General features: G+C 50.5%; 2 protein-coding genes across 6 annotated transcripts; both read right to left on the bottom strand.

The window, feature by feature from the left end:
• Nucleotides 1-4,784: 4,784 nt before the first annotated feature.
• ZNF34 (zinc finger protein 34) lies at nt 4,785-16,676 on the bottom strand. Of its 5 annotated transcripts, none has more exons than XM_060116402.1 (7): nt 16,616-16,676; nt 10,574-10,873; nt 10,442-10,493; nt 9,999-10,271; nt 9,583-9,709; nt 9,074-9,184; nt 4,785-7,037 (listed from the first exon to the last, which is right to left on the bottom strand). In XM_060116402.1, the coding sequence occupies exons 4-7, from the start codon at nt 10,029-10,031 to the stop codon at nt 5,674-5,676; spliced, it is 1,635 nt and encodes a 544-aa protein (XP_059972385.1). In that variant the 5' UTR covers nt 10,032-10,271; nt 10,442-10,493; nt 10,574-10,873; nt 16,616-16,676; the 3' UTR covers nt 4,785-5,673. The 5 variants fall into 5 exon arrangements, with proteins under 5 accessions (XP_059972385.1, XP_059972387.1, XP_059972386.1 ...); XM_060116404.1 differs by having other exon boundaries at nt 9,999-10,174; XM_060116403.1 differs by lacking the exon at nt 10,574-10,873 and having other exon boundaries at nt 16,616-16,661.
• A 1,542-nt stretch (nt 16,677-18,218) lies between these two features.
• RPL8 (ribosomal protein L8) lies at nt 18,219-20,706 on the bottom strand. The gene is made up of 6 exons (XM_060115751.1): nt 20,626-20,706; nt 20,255-20,401; nt 20,033-20,174; nt 19,546-19,764; nt 18,627-18,742; nt 18,219-18,416 (listed from the first exon to the last, which is right to left on the bottom strand). Exons 2-6 carry the CDS (start codon nt 20,390-20,392, stop codon nt 18,258-18,260), a joined length of 774 nt encoding a protein of 257 aa, XP_059971734.1. The 5' UTR covers nt 20,393-20,401; nt 20,626-20,706; the 3' UTR covers nt 18,219-18,257.
• Between the last annotated feature and the right edge of the window lie 385 nt (nt 20,707-21,091).

Genomic DNA, 21,091 nt, shown 5'->3' with positions numbered 1-21,091 from the left:
AACTCACCTTGAAAGCTGATATAACATGGTTACAGTGTGTTACAGGGAACAGACACAGATTCAAATCAGCCAAGAGGCTGCATGGGGCAGAATCCAGGGAAAGTTCCAGATGTGGAGCTTCCGTTGTCCTCTCCCTGGAAAGTCACAGGCAGCATTACTTTCCTGACACTGGTGTGGGACACAGTGCACGGGTATGGCAACAGGGAAGCTCACCTGAGCCTTGGCATCCAGAGCTCTTACTGGGGCCGGTGACAGCTGGCTGCCTGCATGACCAACCTCAGGCTCCAGCCCCTCCAGAGGTTGAGCTGATGCCGTGCAGCCCAAGGACTCCCCATAGGTCACTGTTGGTGTAGACCACCTCGCATGGCCCAAGGCTGCAGGTAAACAAAGATAACTCTTCTCAGGCAGGACATTCCAACCATCCAGGAGCCCAGGACAGAGGCCAGCCCTCTCCTGAGGTGAGGGTAGTCTTTTCTGCAAAGGTGATTAAGAGTGGGTTGGAGGGACTTCCCTGGTGGCGCACTGGTTAAGAATCCACCTGCCAATGCAGGGGACACGGGTTCCATCCCTGGTCCAGGAAGATCCCACGTGCCGCGGAGCAACTAAGCCCGGGCGCCACGACTACTGAGCTTGCGCTCCAGAGCCCACACATCACAACTACTGAGCCCGTGTGCCACAACTACTGAAGTCCATGTGCCTAGAGCCTGTGCTCTGCAACAAGAGAAGCCACCTGCAACAAGAGGAGCCACTGCAATGAGAAGCCCGCGCACAACGAAGACCCAAAAGTCTTGAGACATACAGAAGACAAATAGATAAATGATAGAAATAAACCATTCAACAGGAACCTCGTAAAATGTAAATAGATTAAACTATCTTATTAAAGGGCAGATACTGGCAGAGTAGATTTTAAAAGCCAGGATCCAGGGACTTCCCTGGTGGCACAGTGGTTAAGAATCTGCCTGCCAACGCAGGGGACACAGGTTCGAGCTCTGGTCCGGGAAGAGCCCACATGCCGCGGAGCAACTAAGCCTGTGCGCCACAGCTGCTAAGCCTGCGCTCTGGAGCCCGTGCTCCACAACGAGAAACCACTGCAATGAGAAACCCATGCACCACAACAAAGTGTAGTACCCGCTTGCTGCAACTACAGAAGGCTGCGCGCAGCAACGAAGATCCGATGCAGCCAAACATAAATAAAATAATTTTTTTTAAAAAAAGGAGAATCTGCCTGCCAATGCAGGGGACACAAGTTCGAGCCCCAGTCCAGGAAGATCCCACATGTTGTGGAGCAACTAAGCCCATGCACCACAACTACTGAGCCTGCGCACCGCAAATACTGAGCCCACATGCTGCAACTACTGAAGCCTGCACACCTAGAGCCCGTGTGCTGCAACAAGAGAAGCCACCGCAATGAGAAGCCCGCGCACCACAACAAAGTGTAGTACCCACTCGCCGCAACTAGAGAAAGCCTGCGTGCAGCAACGAAGACCCAACACAGCCAAAAATAAATAAAATTTAAAAAAAAAAGCCAAGATTCAACTACATGCTGTCTACAAGAGACTCTCTTTAGATATAAGGACATCAAGGAAAAGCCCAACAGAGAGGGCTTCAAGTCTACAGAACATTTAAAAAAGAATAAACACCAATCCTTCTCAAACTCTTCCCAAAAACTGAAGAGAAAGTAATACTTAACTTATTCTATGAGTCTAGCATTACCACGATATCAATGAGAGACAAAGACAAAAAACTATGGACCAATAGCCTTATGAGTATTCATGCAAAGATCCTCAACAAAATACTAGCAAACCAAATTCAACATATTAAAAGGATTATGCATGGGGACTTCCCTGGTGGTCCAGTGGCTACGACTCCACACTCCCGATGCAGGGGGCCTGGGTTCCATCCCTGGTCAGGGAACTAGATCCCATAGGCCGTAATTAAGAGTTCGCACGTGGGCTTCCCTGGTGGCACAGTGGTTAAGAATCTGCCTGCCAATGCAGGGTACACGGGTTCGAGCCCTGGTCCGGGAAGATCCCACATGCTGCGGAGCAACTAAGCCCGTACACCACAACTACTGAGCCTGCACTCTAGAGCCCGTGAGCCACAACTGCTGAGCCCACGTGCCACAACTACTGAAGCCCACATGCCTAGAGCCCGTGCTCCACAAGAGAAGCCACCACAATGAGAAGCCTTGCGCACCGCAAGGAAGAGTAGCCCCCGCTCGCAGCAACTAGAGAATGCCCGCGCACAGCAACGAAGACGCAACGCAGCCAAAAAAAAAAAGAGTTCATGTGCCACAACTAAAGATCACACATGCCACAACAAAGATCCTGCATGCCACAACTAAGACCTGGTGCAGCCAATTAATTTTTTTAAATCCCCATTTAAAAAGGATTATGCGTGATGATCAAGCAGGATTTATTCCCAGAATGCAAGGAGGGTCAACATACGAAAATCAACCACTGTAATATATCACATTAATAAAATGAGGAAAAAACCCCACTTGATCATATCAACTGAGGCAGAATACTACCCAACTCACTGATCTACAGATTCACTACAATCCCTATCAAAATCCCAATGACGTTTTTTTGCAGAAATAGAAACACCCATCCTAAAATTCATATGGAATCTCAAGGGACAGCCAAAACCACCTCAAAAAAAGAACAGGTAGGGAATTCCCTAGTGGTCCAGGGACTTAAGACTCCACGTTCCCAATGCACAGGACCCTGCTTCAATCCCTGGTCAGGGAACACAATCCCACATGCCATAACTAAGCATTCTCATGCCCCACTAAAGATCCCACATGCCACAACTAACATCCAGCGCAGCCAAATTAATTAATTAATTAATTTAAAAGTTAGAGGACATACACTTCCTGATTTCAAAACTTAACTACAAAGCTACATTAACCAAAACAGTGTGATGCTGGCATGAGAACAGACATATAACCAATGGAAGAGAAGAGAGCCTAGAAATAAACCCTTGCATGTACAGGCGATTTTTGACAAGGGTGCCAAGGCCATTTGTTATGAACTGAATGTTTGTGTCCCCTCAAAATTCATAAGCTGAAGCTCTAACCCCCAATGTGACTGTATTTGGAGGTAAGGCCTGTGAAGTGGTGATAAAGGTTAAATGAGGTCATAGGGTGGGGCCCTGATAAGAAGAGGGAAGTGACACCTGAGATCTTGCTCCACCAAGTGAGGACACAACGAGGCAGCTGTCCTGCAAGCCTGGAAAGGAAGCCTCACCAGGAGCCGAATCAGCCAACACCTTGATCTTGGACTTTTTTTTTTTTTAATTTATTTAATTAATTTATTTTTGGCTGCATTGGGTCTTCGTTGCTGCACGCGGGTTTTCTTTTAGCTGTGGCGAGCAGGGGCTACCCTTCATTGAGGTGCACTGCACAGGCTTCTCATTGCAGTGGCTTCTCTTGTTGCGGAGCATAGGCTCTAGGCACACAGGCTTCAGTAGTTGTGGCATGCAGGCTCTAGAGCGCAGGCTGATTAGTTGTAGCACACGGGCTTAGTTGCTCCGTGGCATGTGGGATCTTCCCGGACCAGGGCTCGAACCCGTGTCCCCTGCATTGGCAGGCAGATTCTTAACCACTGCACCACCAGGGAAGCCCAATCTTGGACTTCTTAGTCTCCAGAAATGTGAGAAATAAATTTCTGGTTTTTAAGCCACCTAGTCTGTGGTATTTTGTTATGGCAGCTTAAGCTAACACACCATTCAGTGGGGGGGAGAAAAAGACTTTTCCAAAAATGTTATAGGGAAAACTGGATAACCACACACAGAAAAGTTTAAAGTTGGACCCTTATCTTATACCATATATAAAAATTAGCTCAAAACAGATCAAAGACCAAAACTTAGTACCTAAAAATATAAAATCCCTTAGAAGAAAACGTAGGGGCAAATCTTCATAATCTTGGATTTAGCAATGATTTCCTGGATATGACACCCTGAGCACAGGCAACAAGAGAAAAAAATAGATAAACTGAACATCATAAAAATTAAAACCTTCTGGCATCAAAAGACACTATCAAGAGAGTAGACAGACAACTCATAGAATGAGAAAATATTTGCAAGTAGTATATCTGATAAAGGATTACTATGCAAAATACATGAACTCCTACACCTCAACAACAAAAACAAACAGCCCAATTCAAAAATGGGCAAGGGGGCCTCCCTGGTGGCGCAAGTGGTTGAGAGTCCACCTGCCGATGCAGGGGATACGGGTTCGTGCCCCGGTCTGGGAGGATCCCATATGCCGCGGAGCGGCTGGGCCCGTGAGCCATGGCCGCTGAGCCTGCGCGTCCGGAGCCTGTGCTCCGCAACGGGAGAGGCCACAAACAGTGAGAGGCCCGCATACCGCAAAAAAAAAAAAAAAAAAAAAAATGGGCAAGGGATTTGAATAGACATTTCTCCAAAGGCGGCACAGAAATAAATGGTCAATAAGCACAAGAAAAGATGCTCAATATCATTAGTCATCATGGAAATGCAAAACAAAACTACACTAAGTTACCACTTCACACCCACTAGGATGACTATGAACAAAATAATGGAAAAATAACAAGTGTTGACAAGAATGTAGAGAAACTGGAACCTTCGTGAATTGCTAGTGGGGATATACCATAGTACTGCCATTGTGGAAAAGTGTGGCCATTCTTCAGAAATTTAAACATAGAATTACCATATGATCCAGCAGTTTTACTCCTAGGATTATACCCCAAAGTACTGTAAAAAGGGAAAGTACAAGTACAGATCTGTATACCAATGTTCATAGCAGCATTATGCACAATAATCAACAGGCAGAAACACCCAAGTAATCTATCAACAAATGATGGGTAAACAAAACATGGTATCTACGAACAGTGCAGTTATTATTCAGCTGTAAAGAAAGCATGTTGTCCTGACACCTGCTACAACACGGATGAACCTTGAGGACATTATGCTAAGTGAAAGAAGCCAGGACATAAAGGGCAAATGTTGTATGACCTCACTTATATGACGTAATTAGAATAGGCAAGTTCTCTAAGACAGAAAAATGGAAAGGGGGAGAGTGGAGAGTTACTGTTTAATGGGTGCAGAGTTTCTGTTACAGATAGAAGAGTTTGGAAACAGATTTGCTGATGGTTATACAATATTGTGAATGTATCTAATGCCACTGAATTGTACAGTCAAAAATGGTTTAAATGGTACATGTAACGTTGTATATATTTTACCACAATAAAAAAGGCAATTGTTAATTCTATTAAGTGATACAGAAAAGTATGAACCATATGCTAATTTTTTAAAATTTACAACGTGTAAAACAATGTAAACACATAGAATTCTATCCAGTGTGAGTTTTCCAGGATTGAGGAAATGAGCTGCACAGAAAGCACCACAGTACTTCTCTTGAGGATGCTGTTCGGTGTGTCTGGACGAAACCTACACCGGGCGCAGTGATGGTGAGTTCTCTTTGTCTAAGGGGAGGCTACAAGAGTTTCTCCTGTTTGCTTACGTTTCTCACTCGATTTCTCTAAAGTGAACATGCACTGCTTCTGTTTTAAGACTTTTTTTAATTAGACAGAAATGCCCTTTCACCTGTGGCAACACTATGTGGACAGCAAGTAAAGGGCTGGGTGGGTCACATGCAGGAAGTGCACAGCAGACCTCAGGGGCCTCCACCTGTCACGGGGAAAAGTCTTCCCGGAGGTGAATCCTCTGATGCTGGGACATGTTGGAGCTGTGCCGGAAGGCCTTGCCACACTCGCCACACGTGTACGGCTTCTCCCCGGTGTGGATCCTCCGGTGCTGCAGGAGGTACGTGCCCTGGCTGAAGGCTTTCTTGCAATCAGTGCATTTGTACGGCTTCTCTCCGTGGTGTGACCTCTGATGGTGGATGAGTCTGGAACTGTTGTGGAAGGCCTTCCCACACTCACTGCACTTGTAGGGTTTCTCTCCCGTGTGGATCCTCTGATGCTGGATGAGGTGGGTGCTCTGGCTGAAGACTTTGCCACAGTCATTACATTCATAGGGCTTTTCTCCGGTGTGGCTTCTCTGATGTTCAACAAGCTTGGTTTTTTGGATGAAGGCTTTCTCACATTCATTACATTTATAGGGTTTTTCTCCAGTGTGAATTCTTTGATGTTGAATAAGGTTAGAACTCTGGGTAAAGCCTTTGCCACATTCTTTGCACTCGTATGGCTTCTCTCCAGTGTGAGTCCGACGATGTCGGATGAGGATTGAGCCATCACTGAAGGCCTTCCCACAGTCGTTGCACTTGTAGGGCTTCTCTCCAGTGTGGATCCTCTGGTGATAAATGAGGGACGAGTAGGCACTGAAGTGCTTCCCACACTCGCTACACTTGTAGGGCTTCTCCCCAGTGTGGATCCTCTGATGCTTCATGAGGTTGGGCCTCTGATTGAACGTCTTCCCGCACTCATCGCAGCGGTAGGGGATCTCCCCGGAGTGCATCCTGCGGTGATTGATGAGTTCGCAGCTCTGGTGGAAGGCTTTCCCACACTCGTCGCACTTGTAGGGCTTCTCTTCACTGTGCAGCCGCTGGTGCTTGGCAAGGTTAGCACTGTACCTGAAGGCTTTCCCACAGCAACCACAATAATGCAATTTTTTTCCAATAGGAATTTTGTGATCTTCTTTAACAACTAAATTTGCAGTGAAAACTTTCCCTAAATCACACACTATATTTGTTTTTTTGGACCTGTGTACACGCTTATGGTTATTAAGATATGATCTCTGTTCAAAACTCTGCTCACATATATCGCATTTGTGAGGTCTCTGATCAGGGAGAGGGCTTGACCCCAACCTGAGGTTTCCCCCAGACTCCAGGCCACTCTCCTTGTTGGCCAGTGTGACTGGCCTGGGGCCTCTCTGCTCCACAGGCCCGTCCATGCTCCCCTCTGGCTCCCTGACATGCTCACAGGCTTCTCCCGGCTCAGGTCCCCGGGGAACACTCCCCCTGAGTCGGTCCAGTTCTTCCCCATAGAGCATCTTGCCTGAAGTCAACTCCTGGTTCTCAGTCCTGGTCCCATGAGCTGAAACAACAAATGGAACACCTAACAGTCACCTGTTCTGACTCTGGAAGGAAGGTATAAAGATGCTGCTGACCACCTGTGGAGTACCATCTCCACCATCTCCAAAATCACAACCACACCATCTCCAAAGTCTTGCAGACATGAGAGCCTGGAGCCCAGAGGCTTAAAAGCCTCGCCTAGGGCTGCAATCTCGCAGCAGCACAAGCATCCGCCCAACTCGCCAACACCCACACCATTCCTGCCTGCCTTCTGCCCACAGAGCCTGCTTGGTTGGGACTGCGGGATACCTGTCCTCATCACAAAAGGACAGAAGATGGAAGCTTCATAGCATCATGGAAACCAGAGCAAGGAGGGGTCCCAAAAGTCATGAAGGATATCTGACAAAGAAATTAAAGCTCAGCGAGTGTAAGGTTGCCTAACAATAGCTAATCCACCCCAAAATCCATGGTGGGAAAACCAGCTGCCTCCCCAGAAGGGCAGAGAGCAGAGCTCATGCCAACTGAGGAGGAGAGGATAGAGCACACAGGCTGGGCCCCTCAGCCCTCCCTAGCAGGCCATGCCCATTCCCAGGGCTCTTCCCAGGGGCCCGAGAGGCCACCCCGGGGGCCACCAGCGCCCTAAACTCAAGAGGCGACACGGGATGCCCTCAAGTCTGAGCCCATGTCTCCACCCTTTCTTCCCTGACGGGGCACACAGTGACTCCACTTGCAGGAGTACACTCACCAGAAATGCATTCTCTGTGAGCCAAGACACACACACACAGCCCCACAAGGGGGACAACCAAATGCCCTGCAGAAGTACAATGGAAAAAACCTGTGGTGTGTTCACGACAGAACAGCACACAGACCGAACAAACTCCATACAACATGGCAGGCTCACCACATGCAGGTGCCCCACACGAGTCAGATAGAAGGGCCGGTGGGGAGCAGTGAGAAATGACGGAGGAGGCCCTGTGGGCTCCCAGGGAACTAGATATGTTCTCTATTTTGATCTGGATGATAGCTTTTCATAAAAATCGACTGAGCTGTAAATAGGGTCTGTCCCATTTCTGTAAGTATTTATATTTGAATAAACAAATTTACAAACGTGAAATTCAAGTCCTTTGAGCCAACAGTTCCTTCCTAGGACATCAGCAAGACACCTGCAAAAAGTCACTCATCAGCGTTCTCTGTGGCAGTGAACCCAGGACACCATTCCCCACAGCACTTCCACGGAGAGCAGTAACCACAGCTCGCGTGCACAGAAATGGAAATGCATTCAGTGAAAAATCCAGCGACCCTGCAATGCACACAGATCACTGCATTCCTGTTAGGAAGCGACGTCTGTGTGCGGGCACAGACCAGACTTCACTGGAAAAGGGACAGCAGGTACACACTGGAACACATTTGTATCTGGGTGCTGAGATCTGGGGTGATGTGTACTCCCTCCCTTTCCTATAATGGCCTGTAATCATCTAGTAGGTTAACTTAGAAGAGGGCAAACAAAGCGATGTTCTCCATCGTTATGGCCCCGCCTGACGGTCTGACGCCCCTCGGAGGGCATGAGCCCTGGACAGCAGGGCTCCATGGAGCCCGGGGGGCCTGGCCTTCCTTCACAGCACACCCGAGTGCCTTCCCCTCTTCTCCTCCACCAACACTGCCCCCTCTTACCCCCCTAGAAGATTCAGCTCAAGAATCACCCTGTAAATAAGCAACAAGGATATACTGTGCTGCACAGGAAAACGTAGCCATTACTTTGTAGCAAGTTTAAATGAAGCATATAATCTGTAAAAATACTGAATCGCTACACTGTACACCTGACACTAACAGGATATTGTAAATCAACTATACTTCAATTTAAAGAAAGAAAGAGTCACCCCACTGTGGCACCCAAGCTGGCAAAGGTGACCCGGGTTTCAGCAGAGGCCACTCCCAGGGCTACTGCACTGGCCATAATGCATCCTCCTCCAAACTCATGAGTGGGCTGACACTACATATCATGGACCCCCACACATGCTTGTTCAGCAAGTGAGTCAGGGAGTCAGCCCCCCTACGCACCTGAGCCATCGATGGTCGGTCGCTCTCTCCCCCGCACGTCCGGGACCCACGGCTCATCCCCTCGCTCCAACTGTGTAATCACCTCCGGCTTGGGGCCTGCAGGTCCAGCTCCTGGGAAGGAGACAGGGCCTGGGGTTGATGCCAAGGACACAGTGTGGGCTCACCCTGGGACTGGCGGGGGAGAGGACACACAGGTACAGGGGGTGATGGGAAGTCTGGATACTCCCTGGAGGGGTGGACGTGGTCATGAAGATGAAGATCTGAGCACAGGGGACTCTCTCCACCAGGAGGTGCACCTACATTGGGCCTGGGGCAGGGAGGCAGTCTTATCCGGTGCTGGCAAACCCAGCCCCACCCAGGGCCCTCCTCTGTGCAGACCAGGCCTGCCTGGGACCAGGGTCAGTGACACCCGTCTCTGGGCCCAGGGGATGAGGCCCCCAGCCCAGGCCCTGCTGAGCCCTGAGTCCCCAGGACTGTTCCCTGAGTTGCATCCCAGGAAGGGGCCTCACCCAGCGAGACCAGGTTCCTGTAGGTTTCCAGCATCACATCCCTGTAGAGGCCCTTCTGAACAGGGCCCAAACGGCCCCACTCCTCCCTGGAGAGGAGCACAGCCACGTCCTCGAAGGTCACTTCAGCCTGGAACAACAAGAGCTGCTGCAGGCCCAAGCGTGGCTCAGGCTGGGCCTGGGCTAGAGAAGCAGCACAGGGGTGATCACAGGCCTGATCCCTCAGCGTGGCCCTAGGGGGTGACCTGATCCCTTGGCTGCTGAGCCAGCTCACTCAGGGAGGTTGGGGGATTCCCAGGGTCACCCTTCCTCTGCTCAGCGCCCCACAGCAGAGATGCCTGACAGTGTTTGTTGAGGCCAAGCAGACAGGGAAGTCCTGGGAGAAGACCTCACGCCTCCCAGGGAAGAGAGATGCTCACCTGGGGCAGGGCAGACAGATGCAAAGCTGCCATCGCCTAGTACCCTGGGCTTCCCGGGGATGGAGGCAGCGGCCCGTCACTCAGGTGCTGAGGGACAAGAAAGGGACATGTGCAGGTCCAGCCCGGCCCCTCCTGCAGCGGCCTCAGTGCTCGGCCTTCCAGGCAGACTCCGCTCCCTGCAGACACGCACAACAGTTCAGGTCATCTGCCCCCACCTCCTCCTGGGCACCAAGTAGTTCATTCAGGAGGAGGACGGAGAAAGTCATTCACTTTCTATGAAAGAATAAAGATAACACATTAAGGGCTGAGGAAGAAAAAGGAGTGAAACAACAATCAATAGAAGGCATAAAGCAAAGTCAAAGATGAGGAGGCAAAAAATACAAAACTAGTAGAAACAAGACCAATGGATGTGTAACAGTTAGAAGTAAAAGGACTAAACTCACCTACTGGAAGCGCAAGACTCTCCAATTAGAGACACAAATGCACCTATACAACCTAAAATAACACAGAAAGGCTAAATGTAAGACAGACCAAAGAAACACTCATTAAAATAAAGCTCTAATAGCTATATTTACCTTTTCTGTATCTTTAAAGCTCTTTATTGGAGTATGACGTTCACACAGCAGAGTCGACAACCCGAACACACAGCTCGAGAGGCCCGGCCCACAGAACCAGGCCCTGGCAGCCCTGCCGCCGCTGCAGGCTCTGCCGCCTCTGCCTGGCTCCTGGCAGCGCAGATCAGCACCCTGCGGACTCTGTCAGAGGGGCTATGCCTTCTGCATTCGTGCTGCCTTCTTCCCCCTAGCACGGTGTTTGCAAGCTAAACATGCTTCGCTGCATGTGCCTTAGCGATGTTTATACCAATCAAAACAAGACTGAAAGCAAAAGTCATTATTAGGAACAAAAGCAGACACCGGGTATTAATAAAATGAAAAATCCACCAAAAGCTGTAATTACAAACGTGTACCTACAAACAAATTCTCGAAGTATAGAAAGCCAAAGCTAAGTGCACTGCCAAAGAGAAACGTGCAAACCCTCCCCTGGAATGAGAGATTTTAACACACTTCCCTCAGAAATGAGTGGATCCAATAAAGTATACTTACTTAAAGCACAGAGAATACACTTTTTCAAAATGTACACTGAAATTGTAAGAAACAACACATACCAGGCAAAAAAGAAAGTTTCAAAATATTCCGGGGACTTCCCTGGTGGTCCAGGGGTAAAGAATCTGCCTTCCAATGCAGGGGATGTGGGTTTGATCACTGCTCGGAGAACTAAGATCCCACATGCCACAGGGCAACTAAGCCCGCGCACCACAAATTCTGAGTCCACACGCCCTGGAGCCTGCGCGCCACAACTAGAAGACAAAACCCACACACCACAACTAGAGAGAAGCCCACACGCCGCAACAAAGAGCCCGCACACTGCAACTAAAGAGCCCGCGTGCCACAACTAAGACCAAATGCAGCCAAAAATAAATAAGATAAATAATAAAAAATAAATCTTAAAAAACGTGTGTGTATGTGTGTATATATATATATAACACAAAAAATTCCAAAGGCTGATATCATTTGGCAAACTTTCATAATGTTGTTCCACTAGAAATATCTGATTTAAAAAAGGACCCCCCTTCAAGAAAAACACAGAAATGGAAATTAAGGTGGAAATGGAAACAAAGACTACCTAAGGGAAACCTTAATGCACTTATTTTAACAAAGAGATTGAAATAATAATCTAAGCATTCAACAAGAAACCAGGCACAGAATAAGAAAGCAATTCAAGGAAAGAAGATGAAAAAAAATAAACACAATTTAAAGAAACAAAATAATCTCAACCTTGGTTCTTTGAAAATGCTAATAAAATACACAAACGTCTGGCAAGTCCAATGTGGGGAAGGGGAAAAGGTGGAAAAGGAAATACTATTAAGAACAAAAGAGGGAACACAACTCTACATACCACACATAAGAGTAGTGGTTCTCAGAGTGCAGGCCAAGACCCTGGCACTCCTAGCGCTCAAGTCTGTTTCATAACAACGCTAAGGGAACACAACAGAAGCATTAGCATTAGTCAGCAACAAGAGGCAAATGCTTGCTCCCTCACCCAGCTGCTATGTAACAGTGTACCGAAGACCCTAGCCAATGCATTAAGTCACAGAAAAAGAAATACAAGCTACAGTTCAGTGGTTAGGACTCCGTGCTTCCACTGCAAGGGACACGGGTTTGATCCCAGGTTGGGGAACTAAGATTCCACATGCCACCACGTAACCAAAATAAAAAAGAAGAAGAAGAAGAAAAAAGACAATCTACATAGAAAATCCGAGAGTATCAACCCAGTGTTGGGATGATAAAAGTTCAACAGGATTGCCATATACAAGGTCAACAGACTAATTAATATCACTCCCATATACTAACAATCAGCAACCAAAAAAACAGCATTCCTAACAGCTACAAAAACTATACAGCACCTACGAAATCTAACAAAAAAAAATCTAACTTTATGGACAAGATGATAAAACTTCATTGAAGGACACACACATAAAAAAACAAAACCTATGGAGAAACAGACAATGTTCATAAACAGGAGGGCTCAATATCACAAAAATGTCAGTTCTCCCCAAATGAATCTATTAATTCTGTACAAGTAAAACTGATGGGACATATCATGATATCTAACCAAAATGACTCTAAATATCACAAGAGTAATGATCTAAGATTAGCAAAGGCAATGCCAAAGAAGAACTAAGGCAGAGCCATGCCCTACCAGATATCAAGTCTTATTATAAGGCTGTGGTAATAAAAGTGAAATACAGCTGTCCCTAGGTGTCCATGCAGAATTGATTCCAGGACCCCAATAGGATACCAAAATCTGAAAATACTCAACTCCCTTATATAAAATGGCATAGTATTTGCATATAACCCACACACATACACATCCTCCCATATACTTTAAATCATCTCTAGATTACTTATAATACTTAACACAATGTAGATGCTATGTAAATAGTTGTAGATACAATGGAAATACTATGTAAAGAGTTGCCAGGTAGGTCTTCCCTGGTGGCACAGTGGTTAGGAATCCACCTGCTGATGTAGGGGACACGGGTTCGAGCCCTGGTCTGGGAAGATCCCACACGCCACGGAGCAACTAAGCCTATGTGCCACAACTACTGAGCCTGCGCTCTAGAGCCCGCATGCCACAACTACTGAAGCTCGCGTGCCTAGAGCCTGTGCTCCGCAACACAGAGAAGCCACCGCAATGAGAAGCCTGCGCACCACAATGAAGAGTAGCTCCCACTCACCGCAACTAGAGAAGGCCCGCGCGCAACAACGAAGACCCAACGCAGCCATAAATCAATCAATCAATCAATAAAATAAAATAAAATAAAATAAAATTTATTAAAAAAGAGTTGCTAGCTGTAGCAAATCCAAGTTTTACTTTTTGGAACTTTCTGTAATTTTTCTTCCTCCAACACTTTCAATCCTCAGTTGGTTGACTCCGCAGATGCAGACCCCACAGACACAGAGGGCTGATTGTAAGAGCACAGGGAAGGAGAATGGCACAGATCCACGCATATATTAGTGACACACGTGCAATGTGAAGGGCAATGCACCATTCAATAAATGGAGCTGGCATAACTGATTTTCCACAGGGAAGTAAAATTAGATCCTGCCTTCCATGGCGCACAAAAATATATTTCAGACAGGCTGAAGGCCTAAATGTTTCTTTAAAATGTTTTTAGCTATTATAAGGAAATAATACGGAAAACACACCATCCATAAAGGAAAAGTTGCTTAATTTTACTCCATCAAAAAAAACTTCTGTACAAGACATCACAAAATTAAAAGCAAACTGGGACTTCCCTGGTGGTCCAGTGGCTGAGACTCCACGCTCCCAATGCAAGGGGCCTGGGTTCAATCCCTGGTCAGGGAACTAGATCCCACATGCCACAACTAAGAGTTCGAATGCCGCAACTAAAGGTCCCGCAGGTGGCAACGAAGATCCCGAGTGCCACAACTAAGACCCGGCGCAGCCAAATAAATAAATAAATATTTTTAAAAAATTAAAAGCAAACTGCAGAGTGAAAAAAATATTTTCAAACCTATGTAATAAAAGATATACAGCATTTTTGTAAAAAATACAAAACAAAAAGAAACAAACCATCAAAAATTTAAAAGGGAATTCCCTGGTGGTCCGCTGAAGACATGAGAAACATGGACTCTCAGAGTCCCGTAGGTAGTCCGGTAGTCGCTCTGGAAATCGATCAGGCACCACCTGGTAGAGCTGAAACTCTGCAAACCCCTGGGTCAGGAAATCTAATTCTAGGTACGTGCCCTATAAAAACTCTTGCTAATGCACAAAAGACACACAAGGATGTTCCTGCATGTCTGTGTACAAGCAAAAAAGGGAACAACCTCAATACTCATCATCAGGGAACAAGCAAGGTCACAGCGGTTGAAAGGAATGAACACATCACTGTCACAGAGGAGACAAAACACAAGTTATAAGACTGAGTAAAACTGGTAGGTGTAGAATATCAACAGTATGATACGTAAGTACATTTTAAAATACAGAAACAATATTAAGTGTGTAGAGGTATAAAAAAACATGCTGACAGCAAAATAACAATCAACAGAGTTATTTTTCTGGCACCTAAGAGATGGGAGCAAATACGTGCAAACAACATATCTGATAGGGGTTAAGATCCAAAATATATATGGAACTCACACAACTCAATAGCAAAAAAACCATATAACCCAACTTAAAAGTGGGCAAAGCACCTGAATAGACATTTCTCCAAAAAAGACATACAAATGACCAACAGCTACATGCTCAGGTGCTCAACATCACTCATCATCAGGGAACTGCAAATCAAAACCACAAGGAGGGGTCTTCCCTGGTGGCGCAGTGGTTAAGAATCCGCCTGTCAATGCAGGGGACACAGGTTCAAGCCCTGGTCCAGGAAGAGCCCACATGCCACGAAGCAACTAAGCCCGTATGCCACAACTACTGAGCCTGCACTCTAGAGCCGGCATGCCACAACTACTGAAGCCCACATGCCTAGAGCCCGTGCTCTGCAACAAGAGAAGCCACCGCAATGAGAAGCCCGCGCACCACAACAAAGAGTAGCCCCCGCTCTCAGCAACTAGAGAAAATCCATGTGCAAGCGAAGACCCAATGCAGCCAAAAACTAAATAAGTGAACAAATAAATTAATTTTAAAAAAAACCCACAAGGAGGGGCTTCCCTGGTGGCGCAGCGGTTAAGAATCCGCCTGCCAATGCAGGGGACACGGGTTCGAGCCCTGATCCGGAAAGATCCCACATGCCACGGAGCAACTAAGCCCATGCGCCACAACTACTGAGCCTGTGCTCTAGAGCCCGTGAGCCACAACTACTGAGCCCACGCGCCTAGAGCCCGTGCTCCGCAACGAGAAGCCACTACAACGAAGAGTAGCCCCCGCTCGCATGATCTCACTTATACGTGGTATCTAAAACAGTCCAAATCATAGACTCAAGGAGTAGAATGGTGGTCGCCAGGGTTTGGGGGTTAATGAAAATGGACATGATGCTCAGAGTACAAACTTTCAGTTATGTAAGATGAGTAAGTTCTGGAGAGTTAATGAACAGCCAGGTAACTATAGTCAACAATACTGTATTATATACTTTGAAATTTGCTAAGAGAATTTTTTTTTTTAATTTAGACTGCTACGGGTCTTAATTGTGGCATGCGAACTCTTAGTTGCGGCATGTGAACTCTTAGTTGCGGCAGGTGGGATCTGGTTCCCTGACCAGGGGTCAAACCCAGGCCCTCTGCATTGGGAGCGCGGAGTCTTAGCCACTGGTCCGCCAGGATTTTTAACAGTTTTCCTAAATTACAAAAAACAAAGGGCGGTGGGGTGGGTGGGTTTGAAAAAATTGTAGTAAAAAGAGAACTGGCAATCCCAGTCCCTGACGTTTGCTAATCCATTTTCTGTACTTAAGTTTTATCGAAAAGGACTTTTTAATGCTACATTTTAAAAGCACAAAACAATGGGGCAAATAAAAAGGTTTCAGACCTTGAATAAAAGCCTCTAGAAAGAGAAAAATTTGGCTGCTGGGAGAAAGGCTTCCGAGGGCCAGAAGCAGAAGGGTGGGAAGGAAGGGAGATACGTCCGGTGGGGCGGGGTGCGGGACCCGCAGGGCCGCAGGGGAAATGCGGAAGCGGGCTGACGCTGGAGGTAACGGAGTGTGCGCGGGCATGAACCCCCGAGCTGGAGGCCCGCGAGGAGGGTACCGGGGGCGGAACGAGTTGGGGGCGGAGGGGGAGAGGGGAGCACAACAGTGCGAGGCCGGCGCGCGCGGCGCCTGGTTACCGGCGGCATCTCGCGCCGCGGAAGCAGCCCCTTGGGGCGACCCGGGAGGGGAGTCCGGTGGAGAGACCCCAGGGCGGGCTTGGGACCGGTGACGGAGACTCCGCAGCGGGAGAGGGGCCTGGCGAGGAATGACCCCGACCGGGGGAAAACAGTAGGGTTTGGGGCCTTGCAGTGGGACCAGGGGCGGGAGCTCTCGGTGTCGAGGGAAGGGTCCGTGCTCCGCGCCCAGGAGGAGGCCGGCGCCGCCGCCGCCGCCCCACACTCACCTCAGCGCCGCCCAACGGCGGCCGCACGCGCCTGCCGCTCCGGCCCAGCCGACCGAAACCCGACCGGAAGTGACGTGGCCCTCCTCCCGGATCCCGGCAGAAGACGCCTTAGGGTCGCTCTGGGAAACGTACGCCGCGTCTCGGTGGTCGGCCGCCTCGAGGAAAGTAGCAGCTGCATGGTAAATCGGGAACGCTGCCACCAGGTGGCAGTATGGAACCACGACACCCCAGGTTTCGCAGCGAAGGCAAGGCGGAGGCTTTGGTGACCAGCAGATTTCCAGTAATTCTCCTTTTCAGTGAAACTCTCAAGACACTGCAACCAACAAAAGTTCAGGCAGGCCCTTTCCTTTGCAGCTGAAGGCAGAAAACCACGCCCTTTCTCAGGGCCATGTGAAGAGGATACTTACTGGTCAAAGCAGCCCTTGTTTTAGTTTAACCCACTGCCCCCAGCCCCAACTCCTATAAATGGTACCCAGTGTCCACTCAGGGTCTGAGTGCCCGAATGCTCCTGGAGCAAACTCTCCCTGTTGGCCAGTCCCCTGGACAAAGCCCCAGGCCACTTTACCCAGAAGGGAGCAATACTGCAAGCAGGTTATGGTTCAGGCGAACATGTCCAGTGCCCTTTCCTTCAGAAGGAACCATTGCCCTCCTCTCATGACCGAGGTCCTAGCCCTACTGGGTCACTGTCTAGGTGTGGGTGGCACAGGACACATGGGGCCCCAGGAAGGCAAGACTAGAACTGAGGTTCGCACTAGAGACAGGTGTGGACCACGAGAACCGGGAGCCACCTGGCAACCAGTGAGGCCCTGCCGCCCACGAGGAACCCTGCCAGCCTCCCAGAACAGTCAAGGGGACCAGTTCTCATGCGCGAGACTCAGGAAGGTGGCTGCCAGACTCCAGCTGGTGCCCTTCCACCCAGTCTGTAAGAGGGCATCACACCTCAGCCTGCCATCCACCCTTGCTGGCCAATCAGCCTACCACTCACTCCAGTGGTCGGTCAGGCACAGTGGCTTGCAGCTCCTGCTTTCACATCAGCTCACGAGGGGTACCACTAGGGGCAGGGAGCTCTGGCTGGCCTCTGGGAAGCAGGTGTCCTGGTCCTGAGGCACTGATGGGCCTCCACTCGCATCTTGGTGCCCAGTCTGCCCTGGCTCGATCAGCTTTGACCAGTCCATCATTTAGTCTGGGACAAGGTGCTAGTGGGCTATTGCCAAAAAGGAAGCCCATCTGTTGAGAAACTAGTCTGGCCCTTCCATTGCAGGCAGCACCCCTGCTCTCCAGGCTGTGGGTCCAGGGACACCACTCTCTCACCCAACAGCACCCAAAGCCTCATACAGATTCTCCAAGTGCTCAAGATAAGTCAGTGAACGGAGGTCTGGGGGATATACGCCTTGTGAGTGGGCTTCTCTGCTCCATGTGCAGGTGGTGGGGGATTCCAGGAGTCAAGATGTGAAGCAGCCCAGCAGCCCTACCTTCTCTGTCCAAAGCTTCCACTGTTCACTAGTGCAACTACTTCATCCTCCTCCTTCCTCCCTATACATGGAACACCAGGGCACTCCTCCCAGCAGTGACCCTTCCCTCTGAAACCATGGAAAAGCGCAGCTCAGCTGTGAAAAAGACAAACTTTATTGAGCCCCCAGCCCTAATTCTCTTTCTCCTGCACAGTCTTGGTTCCCCGGAGACGCCCAGTCCGGCGGGCAGCAATGAGACCCACTTTCCGGCCAGCAGGGGCATCTCTGCGGATGGTAGAGGGTTTGCCGATGTGCTGGTGGTTGCCACCTCCGAAGGGATGCTCCACAGGCTGCGGGAAGAGGGAAGTGGTGTTCGGGGTGGCCCTGACCTGCCTCAGGGGGGCTTGGGGAAGGGTATAATCCACCAGCCTGTGCTTACAAACCATCACCGAGAGCCTCACACTACAGATCCCCCACCACAGAGAAGGAGCCTGTCCACCCAATCTCACAGCCCCAGTACACTGAACACCCCCACCACTGTCCATTTCTGGGCCACTTACATTCATGGCCACACCCCGCACGCGTGGCCAACAATTCCTCTTTGCCTTATACTTGTGGTAGGCACGGCCAGCCTTCAGAATGGGCTTGTCAATGCGGCCACCTCCAGCCACCACACCTGTTGGAGACCAGGGACCTCAGGGAGATGTATCACACCCTGCCCAGCACTGGGGGACCCTCCCATCAGGCAGAGCAACCCCTGCTTGGTCCGTGCCAGTGTCCCACCCCCGTGTGTCATACAGGATCACACGTTCCCAGGAACCTCAGAAATGCCTCGAAACCATCACCAAGCACCAAGCCCCCCTGCAGCCTATCAGCTGACAAGTTTCTTCAGGCGCTGCAGGGTCGTTAAGCCAGGGCTTTATTCACATCGTCTGGAACGCCTGCCTCGATCCACGGTTCTCCAGGAAGTCATCCCCTTTGCAGGGTCTGACACTGGGCTCCTGCAAGCACCTCCCCACCCCAAACAGGACAGCTGACCTAGCCTGCCACTTCTCTGCCGTTATTTTGTTTATTCTGTGAGCATATCCTCAAGAGCCTCCCCCATGCAAGACTGGCCTTGCCACACGGATTCAAAGGTGTTGACAAAAAGCAAAGTAAACACACTTGGGTTCATACGCTTTTTTTCTGGGTGACTTTAAGGAAATTACACATCTTTTGGTAGGATGTTAATGGGCAGGGATCACATAAGTCCACGTTATCCCCAAGCGCAGACAAGTCTGCCTTAAGAGTCTCAGGGGGTTCGGTCTCATTCAATACCCAACCAGCAGTTAAGTAGGAACTGCTACGCCCGCTTTAGAGCTGTGCTCAAGCTTACACGGCCCACACTTCAGTGAAGCAGGCAGCTGGGTTCCAGGTCCCTGTCTAGCTGCTGGCTGTCCACAGGACACCCACAGCATTCAACTGCCACCTTCCACTCACCGACCACAGCCCTGTTGGCGGAAGAGATGACCTTCTTGGAGCCCGAGGGCAGCTTCACTCTGGTCTTCTTTGTCTCAGGGTTGTGGGAGATGACAGTCGCATAGTTCCCAGAGGCCCTGGCCAGCTTGCCCCGGTCACCAGGCTTCTCCTCCAGACAACACACGATGGTGCCCTCGGGCATGGTGCCCACTGGGAGCACATTGCCGATGTTGAGCTGGGCTGCGAGGGGAAACAGCAGCACCCGGCAGCAGTCAACAGCGTAAGGTGGTGTGTCCTAACCACTGCTTGCCAGACACAAAGCCAGCGCAGCGCTCCACAGCCAGCCTCCTCCTACAGCTCTCCGGGCGCCCACCGGCTACGCGTGGCCAAGCAGGTCTCGCCACGTGAAGGCTGCAACCTCAGTGTTCCTCCCCCCACCCAAGGCGTAAACCTCAAGGAACCGCAGGTCCCTCCCCACCGCGACCTTCCATCTAGGCGCGACGCTCACCCTTCTTGCCGCAGTACACGAACTGGCCAGTGTGGATGCCCTCGGCGGCGATAAACAACTCCGTCCGCTTCTTAAAACGGTACGGATCCCGGAAGACCACCTTGGCAAGGGGCGCGCCGCGGCCCGGGTCGTGGATGATGTCCTGCGGGCCGAGGCGGCTTGAGTGGCGTGGGTCCCCCCGGGCGCCCCACGCCCCCACCCGCCCCAGCCCGCGCCCCGAACCTTCACGATGCCCTTGATGTAGCCGTGTCGCTCGGCGAAATCCACGGCGCGCAGACGCGCGGCGCCCTTACGGTGCTTCACATGCGCGCGGAACACGGAGCCGGCGCCCTTCCTCTGCCCACGGATCACGCGGCCCATCGCGGCGGTCTGGGGGCGGCTCATGGTCAGCGGCCGGGCGGCCCAGGTACCCCCACCACCCCGGGTTCAGGGCTCCCGCTCCCCCGGCTCCTCCCTCCAGGTCTTGGCACCCTCCGCGCCCCCATCCCCGGCCGTGAGACCCGGCGCCTTCTGCAGAGCCGGCTGGGGTCCCTCACGGGCCCTAGGGCGCCGGATGGCACCGGATGGCACCAGGCGGCACCAACACGTCCTACCTGCTGCTGGGCACTGCCGAAAAAGAAGACACGGCCTTCAAGAGCCGCCTTATCTTCCGGGGCGGGGCCGAGAGCCTTTAACCTTCCGGCCAGGAGCGGCGGTCGCCACCGCAAGGCACGCCGGGATTTGTAGTCCTCTCGCGGGCGCCAGGGGCCCCTCCCTCGCGCTGGGGCTTCAGCGCAGGCGAACTGAGGTGGTTGGTCCCCGCAGTGCGCAGAGGCTCAGGTGGTCTGGCGGGGAGGCTGCTCTCCCGCCGCGGGGCCGTCGAGTGGGCGGGCAAGCCTACCAGAAAGGGAGCCTCCAGTAGGGCACATCTTTCGGGGAGGGGGCTTCTGGAGAAGTGGGAGGGGTCCTTCCAGAGCGGGTCCCTGGAATTAGCAGAAGAGGCGGTGGATCCCCTGAGTGAGAACTGCTAGTAGGCGAGGACAGGGAGAGCTTAGTGACCAGGGCAGTGGGTGTGCAGGT

This window comes from Mesoplodon densirostris, chromosome 13 (genome assembly GCF_025265405.1).
Source record: "Mesoplodon densirostris isolate mMesDen1 chromosome 13, mMesDen1 primary haplotype, whole genome shotgun sequence".
Lineage (NCBI taxonomy): Eukaryota > Metazoa > Chordata > Mammalia > Artiodactyla > Ziphiidae > Mesoplodon > Mesoplodon densirostris.
Note: the sequence above shows the minus strand (reverse complement) of the source record. Positions and strands in the feature narration are given on the sequence as shown.